The sequence below is a fragment of the Pteropus medius genome, unplaced genomic scaffold, assembly GCF_902729225.1.
Source record: "Pteropus medius unplaced genomic scaffold, Ma_sr-lr_union100, whole genome shotgun sequence".
Lineage (NCBI taxonomy): Eukaryota > Metazoa > Chordata > Mammalia > Chiroptera > Pteropodidae > Pteropus > Pteropus medius.
In genome coordinates this window covers 10,621,792-10,644,524 of record NW_024351729.1, presented here as the reverse complement: position 1 = coordinate 10,644,524, position 22,733 = coordinate 10,621,792, and the positions used below count along the sequence as shown (strand labels likewise).

General features: G+C 33.9%; 1 protein-coding gene, 4 non-coding genes and 2 pseudogenes across 7 annotated transcripts; 2 read left to right on the top strand and 5 right to left on the bottom strand.

Annotated features, from left to right (window-relative positions):
- Nucleotides 1-265: 265 nt before the first annotated feature.
- Nucleotides 266-22,334, bottom strand: NOP58 (NOP58 ribonucleoprotein). Of its 3 annotated transcripts, XM_039844467.1 has the most exons (16): nucleotides 22,272-22,334; nucleotides 22,063-22,155; nucleotides 19,097-19,173; nucleotides 17,170-17,222; nucleotides 13,894-14,015; nucleotides 12,085-12,221; nucleotides 10,228-10,292; nucleotides 9,197-9,331; nucleotides 8,307-8,452; nucleotides 7,581-7,707; nucleotides 5,806-5,969; nucleotides 4,917-5,051; nucleotides 4,618-4,679; nucleotides 3,176-3,309; nucleotides 1,153-1,286; nucleotides 284-541 (listed from the first exon to the last, which is right to left on the bottom strand). In XM_039844467.1, exons 2-16 carry the CDS (start codon nucleotides 22,105-22,107, stop codon nucleotides 491-493), a joined length of 1,587 nt encoding a protein of 528 aa, XP_039700401.1. In that variant the 5' UTR covers nucleotides 22,108-22,155; nucleotides 22,272-22,334; the 3' UTR covers nucleotides 284-490. The 3 variants fall into 3 exon arrangements, with proteins under 3 accessions (XP_039700402.1, XP_039700404.1, XP_039700401.1); XM_039844468.1 differs by lacking the exon at nucleotides 22,272-22,334 and having other exon boundaries at nucleotides 266-541; nucleotides 22,063-22,107; XM_039844470.1 differs by lacking the exons at nucleotides 22,063-22,155; nucleotides 22,272-22,334 and adding an exon at nucleotides 16,865-16,968 and having other exon boundaries at nucleotides 266-541; nucleotides 19,097-19,179.
- LOC120587876 (uncharacterized) lies at nucleotides 858-976 on the top strand (annotated as a pseudogene).
- Nucleotides 7,350-7,433, bottom strand: LOC120587920 (small nucleolar RNA SNORD11). The gene has a single exon (XR_005649106.1). It is a non-coding gene; the product is annotated as a small nucleolar RNA SNORD11 (small nucleolar RNA).
- LOC120587921 (small nucleolar RNA SNORD11B) lies at nucleotides 8,165-8,248 on the bottom strand. Its single transcript, XR_005649107.1, has one exon. It is a non-coding gene; the product is annotated as a small nucleolar RNA SNORD11B (small nucleolar RNA).
- LOC120587756 (uncharacterized) lies at nucleotides 13,583-13,701 on the top strand (annotated as a pseudogene).
- On the bottom strand, nucleotides 16,988-17,072 carry LOC120587918 (small nucleolar RNA SNORD70). Its single transcript, XR_005649104.1, has one exon. It is a non-coding gene; the product is annotated as a small nucleolar RNA SNORD70 (small nucleolar RNA).
- LOC120587919 (small nucleolar RNA SNORD70) lies at nucleotides 17,752-17,833 on the bottom strand. The gene has a single exon (XR_005649105.1). It is a non-coding gene; the product is annotated as a small nucleolar RNA SNORD70 (small nucleolar RNA).
- Nucleotides 22,335-22,733: the final 399 nt, after the last annotated feature.

Below are 22,733 nucleotides of genomic sequence, written 5' to 3'. Positions count from 1 at the left end.
AATACAAAATATAGCTTCACTTAAAGAGGTACAAAGACTAGAGAAAAAGAAAAACATGAAAAGTCCAAAAAGGTAAGAGAAACATTAGAGTGAGATTCTTAAATTGGTCCATCCAATTGCTGCCTTACAAAAGGCTAAGTTTCAAATGAATGATTCAGAACTCTCACTTTTCAGATACAATTATCAAAATATTAATCGAATGGTGAATAAAATACATAAACGGTCAAAGATTCTATACCTAAAATATAAACATCACAGAACTGCCTTAATATACAAAGAAAATATCTTTTATTTGTATAACAAAGCCTAAGAAATGATGACATAAAGTTAACAGACTTGATGTCGACACAAATAGGTTTAAAAAGCTATAGATGAATAACCACTTTTTCATCCAATCTTTCCTCAATTATTTTTGGAGAGCATCTCTGGTATATTCCTGACTGAATCTTAGCATGATGTATCCAGGTGACTCAATTATGATTTCTTTCCATTAGTCCTCACTATCTTTCTTTTTCTTCTTTTTCTTCTTCTTCTCTGGACTCTGAAAATAACCAATAAGAATGCTTTTGAAAAAGCTATAAATGTATGGGTGATTAATAACAACTTTTCCTTATAAAAAGCAAAGTAGATCTATTTCTCTTGAAAACAAATTTGGGGGAAAATTAAAATTTAAAAATATAAAAATGAACTCTATGAAAGTGATATGTAGCAAATCATAGTCTCAATCCTACTCAAAGCAAATCTAATTTGTAATAATAATAATAATAAGAATATAGGTATTTATTATATAAATACAAAAATGTCATTTTATTTTTACTACCCAATAAGAAAACCACTTTTTAAAAAAATTGCCTGTTGTCTATGGCCATGCCACCCTGAACAAGCCTGATCCCGTCTGATCACGGAAGCTAAGCAGGGTCGGGCCTGGTTAGTACTTAGATGGGAGACCACCTAGGAAAACCAACTGCTGTTAAGAGTATGTATGCATGTATGCATATATGTATATATGTATGTATGTATCTACATATGAATGAATGAATAAAGGATTGTAAGCTGACAAGGTCCTTGCAACCTGTGAGGTCAACCAAGGGTTACCTCGCCTAAAAAAAATTGCCTAATTTATTAGATAGAGTAAAATAAAAACAAACATACAGGAATTGCTGTACTGGTGCACGGTTCTTCTTCAGAAAGCTGTTCTTCCTTAATGTGTTTCTTTTTGTCCTTCTTCTTCTTCTTCTTCACAGATGTCTCCTCTTCTTCCACCATTAATACTTCTTCTTCTTCAACTAAATAAGGTTAACATTTCATCAGAACTCACTCCCCACAAAACCTCTTGAATCTTAGGTTTTTCCTGTCATTCTGGTCAACCACCTAATGTTTATTATATAACCGTATAATTAGAAAGGTCCTTCTAACAGCTAGTTTAATACCATTAACTTTACAAACGATATAAAGCTCAGAGAGAAGTAAATGCCTCATGATGATGTAGCTACGTATAGAAATCAGAATTAAAATGGATCATCTCATCACCAAACCCAGTGTTCTTTTGGAGAACAGTCAATTATATTAGAAATTATTAAATTTGTGCTCTGGAGTTAACAGTCCTGGGTTTATTCAACCTGCACTGTGACCCTGAGGAAGTTAAGTCATTTAACTTCTGTAAACCCAACTTCCTCATCTATAAAATTAAGTAATGTCCATCTCATTGGATTGTTACTAGGACTTAACGAGATAACATGCAATGTCAAGCACAATGCTTGACACAGTAGAACGAGGACTCAGTAACAGGTAGCTATTATTAGAAATTCATTCACCAAATACTCATTTTGTACCTACTACATGCCAAGCCCTAATCTAAATAACTGGAGATATAGCAAGGCACAAAAAGAGATAAAAATCCCTGTTCTTATGAATCTTTTAGCAGAAGTGGAGACAAAAAAACAATTCACTGTATAATGTTTTTACACTGTAATCAGCGCTAAGGATCTGAGGAGGGCGGTACATGTGGACATTTTAGAAAGAATAGTCAGGCAAATGCTTAAAGAGGTAAGAAAGTGAATGATGCATATATCTTGAGGGAAAATATTCCAAGCAGAGAAGACCAAATGCTAAGGTTATTTTGGGAGAATAGAGTTCAGCAGATTCAAGGAATAGCAAGGAGACCACTGTGGCTGCTACATAAAGAAGTAGTGGATATGACAGGTGGTTAGATTCTGGATATATTTTCAAAGTAGAATGAAGAGGATCTGCTGCCAGAATAGATTTGGGTTATAAGAGAAGATTCAAGGTTAAAAGCCAACGTAACCAAGTCTGCCATTTATAAGATGGAGGAAATTGTGGCAAACAGACTGGGAGTGACAAAGATCCATGAATGTTAAGTTTAAAAAGCTTATTGGACATGTAAGTGAAGATACGAATCTGGAGTTTGGTGTTTTCAAATACTACTAATGGGTTTAGGGATCTCAATAAGGAAATAGTAGCATAGGAATTAAATAACATTTTCCTCATCTAGGGCAAGAGTCTACAGTTGCTGATTGGACACTTTTGACCACTGAGCTATTTAGAAACCAAAAATTAAACTACGCATTGCTTAAATGCTTGTCTTCCTAGACTAGCTGACAGGCAACTCAACATAGGTCCAGCTAAATGAGGGGGTGGGGGGCAGGAAGGAGGTTTCTTGCTTATCAACTCTGCAAAACAGCTTACTTCACTGGAAAGCACCTTTTAAGTGATGGCAGGCTACCCGATATGTTATCATCCTAGTCCATTCCATATAACATAAACAATGAAGAAAACTACTGCTCTATCAATTCTACACTTAACTATGTAACAAAACTATCTCAACTTATTTAGAAACTACATACCTTGTTCTCCTTCTATTTTAAGTTGATTCTCAAAATAATGTATTAAGTAGAAAATAAAGTTTTAGCACACATAGTATAATATGTAATTCCATATATTCAAAGAAATGCTTCTCATATTCCTCTATGAAGTCTAATAAATTTAAAAATATCTTAACTATTTCCAGAGAAGATGATGGCTTATTAAAACACCATTAGTTTTCAATATGGGTGGTTTCGCAATGAAGTTCAATAATACGTACTTTCTCAAAACTTATGGAAGTCTGTACTTAAGGACTAAGAGTATAAATCACATTTAAAACATTAGAACTAACCTTTAACTTTAACCTTGGCTTTTTTTGCCTTCTTTTCAATTATTTCATCCTCTTTATCTACTTGTTCTATCTTGCGTTTTTTAGAACAGGTTGGCAGTGTGGAGTCACCAGAAGGATCGTAAGTCTTTACTTCACTGAAAGAGCCAAAGACTTTTAGAAAATCTCTACAAATATATGCAATTAAAATAACTAAAGAGATTTAAAGGAAATGACATTAGATAATATTACATAAGCATAAAATGCTGTTTCATTTTAGGGGCTTTGGGACAGTTTATGAAAACCAGTAATTTCCAAAAGGTAAAGAGATATCAATAATTTTCCAGGCAGGTCAATCACACTTCAAGAGAAGTGGTGAGCTAAATGAATTCTGATTTAGTAACCAACGTAGTAACTATGGTACAGAAAACTATTTAATCAGCATAGAGGAAAAATGGAGAAAATCTCTTTACGCCAAATTAATATACTAAAAAGTAAAAATTGAAACAATTCAATTTTAGAATATAAAGTAATTCAATGAAAACCAAACCAAAACAAAACACCTCAATCAGATATAATACAGAAGACTTCACAAGATCTCAAGAAGCAGAGGAATAAGATGGGCATACATATGAATAGTCTCTAAAACCCTCAAATTGCTTTCATTCTAACATAGCAGAAAAAAAAAAATTGAAGTACTGAGTACTTAAAATGTGAACTAAATCTCATAATTGATGCTTTATGTGCATGTGTTTAAAGTCATAGCATAATGGTATGGGAATATTTTTAAAAGTGTATAAAACAAGCTAAGGAATGCTTTATTTCTTAAGCTGATTTGTAGGTTCGTGACTGTTTAACTCAATACATATGGTTTCTTTTCAGAATACAATGAAAAACATTTTTTTCCCTAAACGTGTATATTTACATATATATTTATATATTTATAATTGAGATGTTACTATATATTGCTCTCCCTGCCCATTTATAGCGTAAGATTTATTATTAAAACTCTTAAGAATTATAAGATTTATAAAAGTAGAATTTACGGGTTAACAACTAGAAACGTTAATCTTTTAATTTTATAGTGAGGTCTGAATACTTTATTATGCGTCTCAGACATTTTTTAAACTTTTTTTGTCTTAAAAAATAGGTTTGTTAGATTAATTCTGAAGTTTAGTTCTGATAAATGGCAAACTATATTGGAACTATGAATGACAAATATTTACTACCAATATTTGCCAATGAACAAGTTAAATATTAAGAGTCAAAACAAATATACTACATGTATTTTTTACACCAATGTAAAAATATGTGTAGGATTAAAAACTAGAACTGAATATGAAAAGCCAATGGCAAAGAAAAAAATTAGGAGAATATCGACATGCTTCAGTTTACAATAAAAAACTGCTGTCTACAATTAACATTTAAATAAGCAGAAATTATTCATCCATCCTCCCCCAACTCACCTTTTATGTTCATATTTTTCAGCTTTTGCTAATGCCTTTCCTGTGCCACTTATTTTCCTTATCTAAGAAAAGAAAAATAATTTTCTAAGGCATAATGTCTTTATAGTATATACTCTAATATAGTAATTCTTGGTAAATATAAAGAAAATTGTTAACAGCAGGCATAGAAAGAATGTATTAACCATACTAAGATGCATCATAAAACTTTTCAGCAAGTGAAATGAGTAAGTACATAAAGTACTCATAATTTATTAATTTTTAACAAGTAACTTTCGCAATAGGTTTAACGTGTATCTTACCCCTCTATCTTCCAAGGTCCTCAACCTGGCCTCTAATTTGGCTCTATTCTCAACTCCCATTGCAGAACTGGAATCTTCACCAAAAGCATCGTACCGGATAGCCAGAACAGTTTTGGCTGCCAACATTCGAGAAATCTAACAGAGAACCTGAAGTTAGATAGTCATTCTAGGATTTTTAAAAAATCACAAATTAAAAAAGTATTATAAATCATATGTCAAGCCACCTATCTTACCATTTGAATCTTTGCCACAACATAATGGCTGATTATACATAACTACCATCATTTAGATGGATGAAATGATCTTTTAGTAGTTCATGTCTAAAACTAGTTCAAACTATTCTTTCAGTGCCCTCCTTTCGTTTCCACTCAGCGACACTAATTCTATACTGCGAGGTCAGCCAGAAAGTATAGCCCCCGCTTTTAAGCTCATTAACATTTTATTTTATTCAACTCTATTTCTCCCATTGTTCTGCCCTCAATTTTATGAAATTTTAGTTTCTATTAAACTACGTGTACTTTACAAAAGAACTTGAAAGTACTTAAGCCTGTTTCCTCATCTGTAAAATAAGAGACAACATTGCATAGGGCTATTATTTTTTATAATTCATAAATGTTGATATTAACTTGGTTTCCCGCCCACAGAAACTTTTGATGTGTCACTCACTCCAATGGGTGAATTCCAGGAAAATAATAACGCAGTGAAAGAAAGGCTTTAACAGGACCAATAATACTTCCTTCTAGTACACAAAATACTTTTTATTTAAAGAATTCACCATTCTCTACTTCACAAGGGGAAAAAAATAGATTTATTGCATACTATAGAGTAAGAGTAAAATGGGTTGTTTGTGAAGGAAAAAAAGGCCTACCTCAAGAAAACTGTAACTCACCTTTCCTTTGTGTTTGGGACTTGTCTGGCCTACAAGTGAAGCATGATAAATCAGACCGTACTTAGGGGTATCTCGTCTAGACTTTAGAGCTCTGAAGAGTGCCTTTTCTGCTCCAAGAATCTGAACTGTAGAAGCTGCATGTTTGGCCAAATTCAAAAGAGAGCCTTAAAAAGAAAAGAAGTTAATTACAAGAAATACACTTTCAAGCATTTGAAAGTTGCATGTACTAAACACAAGACCTACAGTCTAAGTATTACAGCCATTAGAGCAAACAAAAATCTGATGTAATGCAGAATTCTATGATTCGGAATTCCCTAAAAATCCGGATGCCTCAGCCATTTGTGATTCTTTCATTAGCATCACAAGCAAAGGTTTATGATGAATATCTATTACAAACTGAAGGTTAAGCTTCTTTGATTTTACTTATTGCCTGAGGGATATGGTATTACTATTTTACATTCATTATCATAACACAGGATATAAACATAAACATGTTATTTACAGACACCCCTCAATCTAGCCCCCATTTTTTTGAGATGTATTTTGGATATCAAATATTCTACAATTTAAATAAAAACCGTCACATAAATAAATGTAAACTTATTAGAATATGTTGATAGTAGAACTATGATAAATTTCATACTTTATTTATCCCAGTTAAGGATGAGGAGATATACTTATAAGTACACTAATTAGGAATCAAAAGTTGCTACTGTTATTATTTGTTGCACAGCTTTTGTCAAATACCCCCAATATTAATGTAGTCACTTGACCACTAGGTGCATGTTTAAAATTCAACAAACACACTTCTGCTAATCTCTGCATCTCTTGCTCCAAGTTTAGTTAAACATATGAAATTTTGGGTGTAGACTAAAAAAACCAGCCTGGATGATTCCAACCTTGCGGCTGAGGGTATTTGAATGGCATATCTGATCAATGAGGAAACTATTCTAGTTTAAACACTTTATTGTAGATGATACATTAAGATTCGTGATGAATTATTACGATATCTCCAGTAATATAATGAACCAGTACCTCATTGTATTTGCAGGTATTCAATTACATAGTATTTTTTGTAGTAGCCATCTTTGTAATATCATTATACACAGGTATTACATTGTCTAATAAATCCCTTACTTGAAATACTTTTGTATGTTAAATATATTAAAATATAAAATAGCATATTCAATAGCAAAAGAATCTCAATCAAGGGCATGTATAGTCATGCGTCACATGACATTTCAGTCAACAATAGACCACATATACGACACGACAGTGGTATACCATATAGGCTAGGTGTACAGTAAGCTATATCATCTAGGTTTGTGTAAGTCCACTTTATGATGTTTGTACAATGATGAAATTGGCTAACACATTTCTCAGAATGTATCCCCATCGTTAAGCAGCACATGGCTGCTGTGATTTCTTAAAACTATTTAAAATTTAATCTATTTTTTTTATTTTATAAAACATTAACCGATTTTATCCTCCTATATATACCTGATTGTTCTAATTAAGCATAACAAACTTCTGACAGTGGACAAGTGTCTCAGAAGAGGTAGCGACTTAAGATGCCTTCATTACCCAAAAGGAAATCAGGCATACAAATAAAAATCATCATTGAACACTTGGTCCTTAGTCCTTACTCGCACACCATCTACTTCTATTTATTACCTAAAATTTCTTTTAATAACTGTAGTTTAAAGATTTTTAAAAATCCTAGTTAGAAAACAACTCTAAATATCCATGTTCACAAATTACATTAAAATCATCACCTGCATGAGCAATAAGCCGTGCTCCAACTAATTCCCCAACCATGACTGTAACATTGGGTGCAATGGCCATCATTCGATTTTGTAGGTATTCATAGAGCTGGGTTCTATATTCTGAGATTTCAATCACCTAGTATAAGGAACAAAATGAATAACTCATAAATGGTTAAGAGTAAAAACAGTATAAACTTCATACACCTAAAACATGGGAGCCCTGCTTAATTGTCATAGAGCAGCTTTGCAACCCTGGGAAAACAAATCATTCTTTGCCTCAATTTCCTATAATAGGGTTGGTGTGAAGATTTTATTAGGTAACGTAAACAGGCTAACATACTATCTAAAAATGTTAGCCAATATTACTTTAATTTTTAAAAACCTCCAACAATTAGATATTTGTGCCATCCTTTTTAATTCTTGTATAGCTAGCTCCAAATCACTACAGGCTATAAACATAAAAGAATTAAATAACTCAAGGTGTACTTTTTTACCTTCTTAATGGATTTATAATTCATTATTCAGACTATGCAATAATACAATTAAATTAAATTTAATTTAGTATAAATTTCCCCCTTTAAGCATAGAAATCAAGATGGCATCAGATGAGGTAGTGACTGAACACCTTCATTTATTTATCAGGTGAACAATAAGTTTAAGAATCATCATGGCCATCAGAAAGTTATTATGGAGCTGGTACCACCACAACTAGTTTCTTCTCTATGTGTAGATTACCTGAGTGCAGAGATGTAGAATGTTGCATATATCTTCTTCTGAAACCTCTGTTCCCATAGATATCTCTGCAGCTGCTTTTACTTCTGCTTCAACTTCCTCTGGCAGTAATTCTGAAAGTTGGGCCGAGGCATAATTCTTTCTATCGCCTATGGAATGTTTGCAGAGGATGAGGGAGAATCACTCTTCAACAAATCATATAAAATCCACCAAACAGTCAAAAGAAATAGAGATAAGCCAATGAAAAGGGTGCCTAAACAAAACAAAAAGCGAACAAGTTTGACCTAGGAATTCTCCTTATGTAAAGGCTTGATTTTAGAGATTAAAATCTTTCTCTACCACTTCCTTCCAAAAAAAAGAAAAGCAAAAACCCCACGAAAACAAAACAAAATACCCCCATGAAATACTGTGATAGACAATTTGTAGCTAAGGCCATGAATTCTTGGGGTGATAATATAATACGAGCCAAGTAACTCATTCACTAATAATACTCAGGTCCCTCTAACTAATACTAACACTAATATTATTAGTATAGACTATAACACTAACAGTACAGATAGCAGTATTACTTTTAGTATTATTATTAATATACTTCAGGATATCTCCCCAAGTCTACAGTTGCCTGTAATGGCAAACTCACTATGAGACACATTCATGTGAACATGAGAAGCCATTTCAAGAAAAACCAAATTAGAGAGCCATGTCCTGTTGCACAGGCCACCGAAATCAAAGTTAAAGTTAATTTTGTTTCTGAAATATAACAAACATTAATATGGTTACACTCCTAAAACCTAATAATACAAGTTGTAAAAGTTAAGAAAAAAATTATTATAACTCATGTTTTAGGATGCGAATAAATTACTTTCAATGCCTTAAAAGATAAAGTTACTCACCAACTTTCTGTAAACACTTGCAGTATGTTAAGTTATCCGAAATAATTTTTCCTAATTCAGGGAAATGCCAGCCATACCATTCTCTACACCGCATAATATAGTTGTTTAGTTCTTTATCTAAGTCATCCAACAAGGCTGCAGAAAATTAAAATGAAAAATAGGAACTTAAAAGTTTTAAAGTGTGGCAAAATATACATAAAATTTACCACTTCAACAATTTGCAAGTGTACATTTCAGTGGCATCAAGTATAATCACAATGTTGTACAATCATTAACACTATTCATTTCCAGAAATCTTTCATCATCCTGAACTGAAACTCTGTAGCAGTTAAATAAAGCCCCATCCGCAACTCCCCCCAATCCCTGGTAATCTCTCCTACTTTGTGTCTCTATGAATTTGTCTATTCTAGGTATCACACAATATTTATCTTTCTGTGTGTGACTAATTTCACTTAGCATAATGTTTTCAGGATTTGTCCATGTTGTAGCAGGTATTAGAACATCATTCCTTTTTAAGGATGAACATTTCAATGTGTGCATATACCACATTTTGTTTATCCAGTCATCTGTTAATGAGTACTTGGCTTGTTTCCACCTTTTGGCTATTGTGAATAATGCTGTTCTAAACAACAGCATGTAATTATCTGAGTAATTGCTTTCAATACTTTTGGATATATGTTTCAGCAATGCAATGGCCATTTAAAGGAATTTTTAAAATTGGAAATTGTTAAGACTCTGAAGTTTCCAAAAATCACTTAATGGGAGAATGACCTATTATAAATAAAGCCCAGTGAAAAAAGCAAAATGAATCATTTTACCTTTTAAGTATAACTCATATTATCTTCAATTAGTCAAATTATAGGTAGTTTTTCTTTTTTCTATTGAGTTTTCCTAATTATTTATTTTACTTATTTATTAAAATTCTAGCTAATCTCCTTTTGTTTCCTCAACAAAATTATAAAAGATAGTTTTAATAGTAGGAAAATACTATGCAGAATAGACAGGATAGACCGCACATGTTCTATACTTACAAATTGCCTGAACAATCATTGTATCCACTTTATCAGCGCTAAATTTCAATCTATATCGGGACAAGCTGGGGAGAAGTAGGAAAATAGGAAATTATTAAGATAGCATCTATAAAAAACATTTAATTAACATCTTAAATACTTTTTTTACCCGAATCCCTCCCTCAGAGCCACATTGTTTTATTTTTATCTTTACTACATAGAAAAAGCAGTTGAAGAATATTCAAGATCAGAAAACACACATTTGAAAAAAAAATACATCTGTCCTGTTGCAAGTTGGGAAAAACCTATAGATCTGTAACATTAATTTATGAATGACAACTAGAATAATGCTGTGTAGTACAGGCCATACTGGTTCACCAACAATTTCTGCAGCATATTAATGCTTTATACCAGCAAGTAAGAAAAAAATGCAGCACTGCAACACTTGAAAACAGAAAGCCATGGAGGAATAACATTGTATATAAATCGGGGTTACTTCATCTTGGCACTGTTAAGATTATGGGCCTGACATCTTTCTTGTGGGGGGCTATTCTGTGCATTTCAGGATGGTTAATATCCCTGGCCTTTACCCATTATATGCTAGTAAGAGACCCCGCCCCTAGTTGTGACAACCAAAAATATCTCTACATACTGCCAAACATTCTCTAAGAGATATCTGATTACCCTTGATTGAAAACCGCTGCTGTACGCAATGCCAATCAATCACAAGTTTGAATCTTGATCCAGTTTAGCTATTTATTCTCTTAGAAATGCTTATTATCAAGTTCTTCCCGACTTTGGTGCATTCTGCTCATCTAAGTCAGCACAGCTTTAACACTGCCATCAATCTATGTTCAATATTTTTTGTTCAAATGCATAGAATTTTACTATATTCTTTTAAATATAAATTTAATGTCTTTTTTTACTGTGTTAATTTTTTAAGGTTGTTATTGATAATGCTCTGGTTACAAAGTTACATAAGTTTTGAGCAGTCTACCCTGAATCTTATTTTTTCTTCATAAACTCTGTTACTTGTAGCGCAGCTTCGCAGAATGTTAAGCTTTTCAGGAACACATATGTTACACTATAGCAGAAATGCCTGTTCTAAAAATAATAGGTTAATGTGCTTTTACCTTATTACAAAAATGCAATAAAAATCAAAGTAAAACAAGCAACACACACAGAGAAGAGACCATAGCAGATGAGAAAATTTGGGAACATGGCAAGTAGATAGTGGAACAGCAAATGATTTAGTAAAGAAAAGAAAAAAATGAACAAGAAAGAAATCCCAAGAACTGTGGGATCCAACACTAGAAGAGTAGAGAATGCTTACGGGAGGTTTAGAGTCAAAGCAATAGAACAAGAATGCCTGGATTCAAATCCTGTCCTCCTCACTAGCTGTTTTGGCTTTGGGCATCAGTTTCCTCATCTGTAAAATGAGGGTACTACTACTACTGATTGTTATGAGAATTAAATTATTAGGTGTGACATGCTTAGTCCTTTTCCCATTTAGGAAAAAAAGTACAGCTCGCTGCTAGCCTTAACATCAGGCGTAGGAATGCTACGTTTTCTAGGATTTGACATTTTCAGCGACTGAACTACTAAAAACAGAATACTATATAAATAGAACGATGTCATTTGTTTCCTAAGACTATTGATATACTAGAACGGTAAGAAAATAATAATAAAAGCAAGGTATTTTGTGGCAAACTTTGGGGGTAAGGTTAGGACTGTAACCCACGAGTTATCTTGGGGTGAATGTTGCAACCACAAGTACCACCAGCGAGTATTCTCGGGCCAAATAGGAAATGGGTTAGAACAATGCTAAACAACTGTTTATTAAAAATTAAGCTAACTTTATTTTTTAGTAAATCTCACCTGTGCGCTAATCCAAGACACATAGCTGCCATTTCACGTGGTTCTACCCCAGGGATTAATCCATCCATCTGTGAACGAATTCCTCTCATAAGCTCATTAACGACAGGACTATGGATGCAACTGAGATTGAGCTTTTCCTATAAAACCAAGAACACTTGCATTAGAAATATAAGTTTCCTAAAATAATTTAAATATTCAAATAGTGTTCATTTAAACATCTACATTTCTCAGTTTCATAAAGAGCAATTTCTAGTGTTCTTGGGAAGCACACCTGAATATCCTGTTGGTAGAAGTCAAAACTGGTATAAGCTTCCCGGAAGACAGCTTGTCTATATGAATCAAAAGCTTTAAAAAGATAAACACAATTTAACCCAGTAGTTCTGTTTCTTTTGTTGGTTTGAGGATTCTTTTACTACCTTACGTTTAGATTCTTTAAAAATCATAAAGGTAATATACAGATCACAATCATTAGTACTATAAAGGGAACTGAATAAAGAGTAAAATGCTGAGCCTTAAGCCCTTTATCTATAAACAGTAACTGTTAGCATTCCTTAAATACTTCTAAATATATACGTGTTAATATGTATGTGTATATACACACACGAATCATAAAGTTTGTTTTTAAACATCCAAATAGGACAATAAATTTTGTTCACGCTTTCATTTGTCACACTGCATATAATAGTTCATCAAATGCATATAATGATAGGCACACAAATGTATATAGTGCATCATGTTTAAGAAACATATTTAGGATGTATGAGTAATATTCAGCCGATGATTTATAGAGTAACTGAAAAGAAAAAATTAAAGATACCCACAATCCCACCACTCAGCAATTTGCTCTTCTGCGCATATGTTTATTATGCTAAAATTTAATGTTTTTCACAGAAAAATACAAACTAAGACTTGTGGGCAATTCAAAGGATAAAGACAGAGACTGACACCATCACGGGAAACTTCATTACCTGACCGTATTAGAAATAATCTATTTAAGCAAACTTCTTAAATTCAGAATCCTGGTTCAAAAAACCCTCAATCTTCTTTAGGGCTTTCCTTCCTAAAAGACCTGGACATAATATAATCCTTACTTCAAGAATCAAAGATCAAATTATCACAAACAACTGGCTATCAATTTGTTCTGTTTTTTCAAGTCTGGGAGCTAGCTTTTCTAGTTTTCCACCCCACTCTAACTTTATGTTTAACCTCTAGCAACTCTACCCCCGACTAAAGTTTTCTAATAAACACATACACTAAAAAGAAAGCTCATGACCCCATTTTGTGTTGGAAATAAGTGGCTAAACAAAAATATGGCAAGATGTACACAAAGTGTTAACAGACTACTTCTGGGTGGCAGGGCTCAAGCTATTTTTTTCATCATTTTTTGTGTATTTGTATTTTCTACAATCAACATATATGCTTACTTAGTCCCAATAATCATATTAGAAATTAATTATTATGTAGCCTAGGGGAAAAAATAACAAGTATGAGAATTTATGTCTACGGCCATGCCACCCTGAACAAGCCTCATCCCGTCTGATCTCAGAAGCTAAGCAGAGTCAGGCCTGGTTAGTACTTGGATGGGAGACCACCTAGGAAGACCAGGTGTTGTAGACGTAAAAAATAAGGGATTGTAAGCTGACAAGGTCCTTGCAACCTGTGAGGTCAACCAAAGGTTGCCTAACCAAAAAAAAAAAAAAAAAGGAGAGAACTTATGATAAACAACTTATTCCAAAGGCTGGGCTTTGTAGCCACTATGCTGTATGGTGGGCTCTGATCAGCAGGCATGAAAGAAAATTGTAACTTTACCTTTATGACCCCTCCTAGTTTAGCATCGGCTACAGCCAAAGGTTCATGGGCTTCTTTTACTATTTTCTTCAGAACTTTCTTCAACTGCTTATTGATTTTGCCCTCCATCAGAGCTGTGAATGCTTTTCAGGAAAAAAGAAAACAAGAGTTAACTCTCAAGAGCTTAAGCTCTTAAGGAAAAAAAAAGTTCCTTTCAAAAAGGCTGAATTTAACATTACTTCTGAAATGATAAATGTAAAAATGTTTTACAAGTTACACATTTTATAATCTTCTGATTTTGCTTTCCTTATTTCCACTCCAGAACAGGAGTTAAACTATATATAACATTCTTTTTCCTAAGCCACCTGAACTCGGAGCTAGAATCACAAAATGCTAGAAGCAATCTATTTTGGAATGGAAGAAAACAAAACAAACACCACTTGCCTGATGTTCTGAATTGTAAAATACCCTAATATCCCTTTAAGACTGTTAAAAGGGAGTGTATTCATTTTGAAGGATCTGTTGCCGTGTAAGCATTACTGAGTGGGGCTTTATCCTTGCTAATCCCTGATCCAGAGGTATCATCAAGCTTAAGCTTGTAAACCTCCAGTGATACAGAACTTACCACCAAAGGCAGCCCTATTCAATTTTGAGACTGCTTTCAATTTGGGTAAATTCTAAATTTTCTACTTTGTAACTCATACTGGTCTTTAGGCCTACACTTACATTTTTCTGTACCCACATGGACTCATGGACTAAAAATTTCTGATATTTGTCTGGGTTTTAGCTGAGTTTAAAGTATGCCTGGCAGGAATGAAGTCTGTCATCGTTTCTAAGGCCAAGCATTTAATCAGCCAGATACTTGCTCTTCCCTCCTGACCACATCTCCATCCATTTGAATTACAAGTCTATTTTATCTGTTATCCGGGAAGATGAAAGGTGAAGACAAAAACCATCTGGCAACCACATAGCTCTTTCAGAGATCTCCACACTCTGAGAAGCTAAGATTCAAGCTATTTTTGTTGGGTTCTAACCTTTTACATTTTGTACAACAACAATGACTCCTTATAATCTACCTTTCTAATAAAAGTTGTATTTTAAGTTTTTAATGTTTCATAATTAAAAACTTATTCAACCTCCTGCTCTTCTCAATCTTCTATATCATCTACTTTTACACTTTGACCTAGTTTGACCTTCATTTACCTTCCCTTTACCAAAAAAATGTTTCTAATACGTATTTTTAAAAGATAGTAAACAGAGTTGGTGACAGGGATAGGGGGAAGCTGAGTCTTTTCTACTGATCATCTTTACTAGCTATTGTTCAGCACCTCCTAGTAGTTTCCTTCTCTTCATCCAAATGTAGGCTGGCCCCAATTTTTACGGTGGCTATTTGGAAGACTTGCAACTTGAAAATTCAACTAAAAGTAAAAATAAACCTCTCCATGCAAATGTCATATTTGAACTTCTGGGACCAATATAAATTATTAATATCATACCCCATCAGACTCTTAGGCTATAGGGTTTTAAATACATACTGACATCTTCAGCCACTGAGTTTTGGTTCTGTTATGTCAAGCTTTGTAATAAGCAGTAGGAAGCTAAATTTTCAGGAAAGACTCTGTTCTTTTAATAAGGCAATGTTCAACTTTTTGGCTAAAAAAAAAAAAAAAAAGATGGGAGGGGAGAAAAGGGAGGAGGATGAAGGGAGGGAGGAAAGGGGAAAAAAGCATTGTAGAGGTTTCTATGACCAAATTCTTTCATTCGTTAACACAAAAATATTTATGTGACACAATGTAAGGATTTGACAGTCAACAACATAGTCTCTGCCTTCTGGGAACATAGATGGAGGTTAGGTGTGTCAGAGGGTTCTCACCTAGTATGGTATTTCCCTCATTCATCTTATATTATTTTAAGGAATACCATAAGCTTGGTAGGAAAATGAGATATCTCTCAAGCCTGTTTTATCACCTGAAAAATAGTGATAACATTACCTACCTCACAGGATTACTTCAAGGATTAAATAATTTTGGATTGATGAGTAAAAAATCTGACAAATCACTATGTGATCCATGGATTGATTAGCTACAGTAAAAACCTGCTCCGTGATCGGGTAGAGGCTGGACCTGCCCATGCAATAGTTTAATAAGGACTGGTCAGAACAAATTGGGATAGGGCTACAGTGCCTTATATTTCCAAGAGGAGCTGTTAAAATCAGTCTATGTGAACACGTCCCCAAGTTGGAGAATAGCTAACACAATCTTGCTTGGGATTTCACCGAAATTTTACCTATATTTAATTTTAAGGCCGTGATGAACCAAACTATCAAAATAAAGTTCTTCAGCCAAAAGTATCACAGTTGTGCTTTATGGCTCTATGAGACTTTAATTACTAATGTACTGATGAAGATGGGGTGGCCAATTAATAATAATGTTTCCTAATTTTCACAAGAGAGCTATACCCTTATCCTGTGGCTGATGAACAAAATTATCTGGGTCTGTTAAATTCTTGCCTAATTTTAAGCCATATTCTTCCTTATGGACCTTCATTTTCAAATTATACCACCAAGTAGTTTTGATTTGATATAGAATTAATGCAACTGAAAAATTTATGATTAGGGTTTATATTTGGCCTTTTTGTTTACCCCAACATTAAAAAAACCAACTGCCTACTGAAGCCAAGCCTAGTTAATAAATCCTATTTACTGTATGTCATGCCATCATGAGGACTAGTTGGAGGATATGAATCATCCATTCTTCCAAATCATTAAAAACCATGTCCCCTTTAGATAACTCATACCTCTCCATAATTTTTGTATTAAAACACATACACACACAAACCTGTTTTCCTAAAACTTTATTAAAATGTTGTGCTTTTTATGAACTAAAAATGCACCCTTAGAGAGCTGTTTTAATATTTCAACTATGAATCCTGGCTATTTTCAAATTATCCTTGGATTAAAATGATCAGAGAGCTGTACGCTTCACCACATTACCTTGGTCCCTTGTAGAATAGCTTTTACTGAATTGTGCTTTAGCATTATGCTGTTGGTTTCCACAGGGAGATCAACTTAACCACTTCTCAGCTCTCATCTCAGCCCTATGGTAAAAAAAGCTAACTCAATGTTGTCTCAGTGGTAGTGACGAATTTGTTAAATCACTTAAACTCAGTTCCAAAAAGAATACATCATTGACAACATTGAATAAGGTTAACTCAGGCAACTGAAGCAAACAATTTTTTAATAAGGATAACAGTGTCAAGATTAAAAACAAAAACAAGAAAGCTAGTCTTCGACTTTACCTGCTAATGCTTCTGCTGTATCCTGAAATTTCTCAAAATGTTTTAGCTTCACTCTAGAATTAAGGAAAAAAAAAATGTTATAGGTGTACGCTGACGTCTGCAATAGCTACAGGAAAGGGTGTTGTTTCCCAAAGTACATACGGATAAAAGAAACTTTCCTGTCATTGGGTATCGGGGTGCAAAGTTAGATATTATTAAAATGACCAGTTTCTCTAAATGTTAGGCTAATAATATTTGACTATTATAGAGGATGTCGTATGCTTTGAAAGAAGCATAAACAGCAAAGAGGTTTGCTACCACATTTAAACTACAAGAAAGATGCTGAACCTTAAAGATGCATAACCTCTGCTGCTTAAAGCTAGATACAAGATGTCTTACTATACAGCACAGAAATAGCCTAAGGTGTTAAGAGTCCATCTTATGTCAGGAATCTCATGACCTCTGATTTATTCATCTAGTACAAATGCCATTAAACAATAGCTTATTGTCAGATCTCATTCCTGCTAACCTTATTCTCTCCTTCTCCATATACTCATGCATAGGATAACATCATCTTATATCAAAACAAATACATACATTTAATTCATTGTTGTCTCAGTGGTAGTGACGAATATTTGAGATCACTTACATTCAGTTCCAACAATACATCACTGACAACAACGAATCAGATTAACTCAGCCAACTGATGCACGCAGCCCTTTAAAATAAAAAACTAGCCTTCTGTTCTTTCTAAAATAGTGTTATCTTAAGCAAGGTTTTCTCAATTGCTCAGAGAACACCTTGGTAGCCCTTTAAATACATGTTTAATAGTACAAAGATTTAAGGAAAGCATGAATTTCATCTTATTCTGCCTCACCCTACACCCATTTGCACCCTTCTTAGGTGGCATTTGTTCATATCTCTCTACTTGCATAAATGCATATATAAATATACAAGAAAACAGCAAAAATGAGATCACATTATATGAACTCTGAAGCACGGTTTTCTCAGTATATCATGGACCTCTCTCTAGGTCAACAAGAGATCTAGAGATACACAATTTATTCAACAATTCCATTACTGATGGACATTTAAATTATTAAAAAATATATATTTTTTTGCCATAACAAATGCGGCAACTCTGTATTTTGTTTCTCTAATTGTTTAGTATGACATTTCTTTGGGCTCAACACTCTTTTGTAAGCTTAAGTAGTTTCCTTCCATTGAGTTTTTATTAGCACTAACAAATGAATTATCAAATGTACCTTAGCATCCACGGACATAATCCAAATCTCTATGTATCAAAAGATTAATCCAGTTCCCAGGTCCATACTCACCAAATAGGATATACTTCAGAACATGATTCACAGATGGTGAAATAGCTATCTCAGCTCTACCTTGAGGAAAAGCCAGCTCTAGCTCTTTTTCCTACCACTCATTCCCTAGGCTGGGCATCAACATTACACTGTATTTTCTCATCCAGAGATTGTGGGGAACTCAGGTATAACTTTCTAGGATTTACTACCTAGTTATTATTTCAGAGGGAGATAAGAGGTCAAAGTCATAAAGCATGAATAAACTGCAAATTAAGTTAAAAACATTGGAATATCACTTAGAGAAACTAAAAGTTAAACCAATCAGTAGTCCATGCTTTTGACAAATATTACTTTTAACAGAAATTTATACTTAATTCACAATCAACTTACATTTTCAAATATCTTACAAAACTGTAATTTTGTGGTGCTGTTCAATCTAGTCTACAACTAATATGAATTAGCTGAGGTAACCTATACTCCAAATGAGGAATTTAATTAGGCTCATATCAATACTATTCCTGAAATACATTTCAAAACAAAAAGTTATGAATATAATATTATATGAATCTCAAGAAAATATAAAAGAATCCCTAAATGTGAATTGCTAAATCCTGAGTTTCCAGATGACTTACATTTTATTTGCTTTTTCTGGAGTTTCAAATTCTTTCCACAAACTATCAACCTCTTGAAGTTTCTTCTCATTCAAAACCTGTAATACATATTTACATAATTTTCTTTAATTGACACAGCTTAGACATGCTACACTCTTTGAGTACAATTAATTGTACATGTAAAATGAGGGTGGTAAAGCTATTTTTCTCTCTGAAATAAGGAACCAGTTTCCTTACTCTGCATACATTTTTGGTCAAATTATTAGCTCAAGTAGCACATTTAATAACTAGGCAGAATTCAGATCTAGTTGGAGGGTCTTTGTTGAAAATTTTCTATTTTTAACCCCTTCAAAAAAACATTCACAGAACATCAAAAGACTTTCTTTAGAATATTTTTAATATGCCATTTTTTTACGCTAATTAAACTGACCTGCCACCAATTGTAAGATATCCTAATTTTCAGGAATGTTAAATATGAGGAAATATGCATTTTAGGATTGATCCTACCCTATCTTATTCTTGAGCAGTTGACTTATCACACAGCATTATTGGTGAGGGTGTAGAGAAATAACTTTTATTCACTCTTGATTTAAATGAAACCAACAGAACCTCTTGGAAGGCAATTTGGTAGCATGTGTCAACATAATATACAGATATCCTATATGATCAATTAACTATTTTGTACAGAATAACTTTTTTTATTTACTGCTTTAATCACCCTAACATATTATGGATCTCTCTGAAATTAAGATACAATCAATTATAAGATATATCCTGATGTAAGAAAATTAAAAATGCAAAGGAAAGGGGCACGTTTAATCTGTGAAACAGTCCTTAACATTTAGGGATATATTGTTCCAAGACTTTTTGACAATCTATGTGATTTTATTTATGCATACTTAGAGTAATCATACCATATACTTAGCATAATGTGGACATAATTCTAGGTTTTAACATACGACATCATTTATGCCCTTATTATTATTTAGGTTATTTCTAAATTTTCCCTATTATCCTTCAGAAAAAAAATATATTTATGTATACATGTTGTATTTCTATAGAACTACTGGAGTTAATTAGTCATAATGGATATATGTATTTTATACTGACAGATGCTACCAAATTGCCTTCAAAAGATTCTATTAGTTTCACTTAAATCAAGAGTGAGCAATATTGCCATTGCAGACAACTCCAATAAGAGGAAAAATAAGCAAAGTCAGTTTTTGTTTTTTGATTAGTATTTTATTTGTTTTCTTAAAAATAACAAGTACTTAACATAAGTGCAAACAAATATATTTCCTGGCAAGGATGTGGATGGTGAAAAGGGAACCAACCATGTGCACTGTTGGTGGGATTAAAACTGGCCCAGCCACTATGGAAAACAGTTGGAGGTTCCATAAAACATTAAAAATAGAACTACCTTATGACCCAGCAATTCCACTTTTTAGAATTTATCCGAAGAAACCCCAAAGAGTAATTCTAAAAAATATATGTACCCCTATGTTCATTGAGGTGTTACTTACAATAGCCAAGATATAGAAGCAACCTAAGTGTCTATAGATAGACAACTAGATAAAGATGCAATACATACATACAATGGACTGTTATTCAGCTATAAAAAAGAATGAAATCTTACCATCTGCGGCAACATGGATTGAACCTAGAAGGTATTATGCTAAGTGAAATAAATCAGAGAAAGACAAATACCATACAATCTCACTTATATGAGGAATCTAAAGAACAAGATAAAACAATCACTCATAAATACAGAGAACAAACTGATAGTCATATGGGAGGGGGTTAGGAAGCTGGGTAAAGAGGAATAAACTGGTAGCTACAAAATAGTCATGGGGATGTAAAGTACAGCATAGGGATTATAGTCAATAACACTGTAAGAACTACGTATAGTGCCAGCTGGGTACTAGATTAATGGGAGGAATCACCTCTTAAATTTATATAAATGTCTAACCACTATGCTGTATACCTGAAACTAATAATGCCAACTATAATTGAAAAATAAAAACAAAACAACAAGTATATTTTCAAATGTCAGAAGAGAAATTTGGAAACCATAGTAGCTCTCCCACATCAACATTTTGGTATGTACCTTTCCAGACTTTCTACGTCCACGCCATAGTTTTTTGATTCACAACTAGAATCATACGATGTATCTTACTTAGATTTTTTTTGTCTTATATTAGCATATATAAAAAAATTTTGGTTTTCCCTGCTCTATTCATAGGGCTCAGAAGAGTGCCTGGTATGTGGCCTGCACTTAATTTACCTCATTCTTTCTAACATCAACAGCATCTCACTATATGAATGTCTCATTGTTCCATCATTTCTGTGCTGATTAATCTTAACTTCAAACTTTCCCTATTAAAACGACTTAAACTCAATTTGATTATCACCAGTCCATATTTCTCCCCCAGCCTTCAAACTTAAAATGACCATTGCATTTCCACGTGTAATAAGACACCGCAAGTTTCATACAGGTCAAATCCAACAATCTGTTTCTCTTCCCTATCATCACGCACCCATTTAAACCAAAAATCTACATTCAAACCTTTAGCCAATAGTCAGTTCTACCTTTAAAATTCTCCCGACATTCCCTTTCATTCCAACCTTAATACAAGCAATTTTGTCTCTAGATTAATGCGAAAACACTCTTCCTTTTTTTTTTTCTTGACCCCTCCATACCCAGTAATCTACTCTTTACACAGTTCGGCAACTTTTTCATAATCTGTAAACTTTTAACACGGCTCCTGTCCACCTCTTTAACTCAGGACCCGGCGTCCCAAACGGCGGGACCACGTGTTTACTGAAAAGTGCGCCTACCAGGCCCCAAGCCTCCCGCTTCCTTTCAGAGCAGGGAGAAATAAATGGTAAACACGCTATTCTGAACAGTGTTGTCCTTTCCTTAGGACTTTCATTCTCAGCTGCCCAACACTCGCCTTCCCTCTCCAACGGCTCAATTTCCCATCTACCTTAAAGATGGCGTAGCCGACGGACGTTTCAAACAGCACCAACATGGTGAGGCCGGATCAAGACGCTGCGCGGCCAGCCGCGAGCTCTTAAACCTGTGGAAAAAGAGAAAACTTGTGGCTCCCTGGTCCGCAGGGCCGCGCCAGGCCAAGCAAAAACACGCACGCCTGCCCACAAAAAAATCAGACCACACTGCCTAAACCTTCCACACCGGACTGTATGCAGAACACGTGAACGCGCTTCTACTTCTCCAAGGACTCTGGGATGTGACATCATTTCCGACGCATTACGTGTCGCGTAGCAGGTCGTCACTTCCGCAATATTCCCGCCACAGGAGAGCAAGAAAATATCGCGAGATTTTATTAAGGCGCTAAACGAGTTTTTATGCGTCTCGATTGCATAGAAATCTGGAGGGGGGAAAACTTTGCATTTATTATTGTTTTTTAAACGCCCATGTATGACATATTGAGAGAAATGCGGAGCTGTTTCGATGTCTTTCTCAGGCATATGGAATTTGGGAAATGCTAACGTTTAGACTCTACCCCTGCCTCTTTTTAGTGTTTTATAGTATGCTTTATAATTTGTCATGATTTGCATAACAAAAGCCATCTGCTAGAGAATGGAATTTGTATCTTACACTTACTTCTATCCATATAGAGCATCACGTTGTGCT

What these genes read in the sequence shown, in the direction of transcription:
- NOP58 (XM_039844467.1), bottom strand. Translation starts at nt 22,107, where the DNA reads ATGTTGGTGCTGTTTGAAACGTCCGTCGGCTACGCCATCTTTAAG. An exon ending in TACAGCAGAAGCATTAGCAG is followed by an intron (nt 14,016 to 17,169) that starts GTAAAGTCGAAG and finishes TTTCCTGAAAAG; the next exon opens with CATTCACAGCTCTGATGGAG. An exon ending in ACGGCTTATTGCTCATGCAG is followed by an intron (nt 5,970 to 7,580) that starts GTGATGATTTTA and finishes TTTCTTTTTAAG; the next exon opens with GCTCTCTTTTGAATTTGGCC.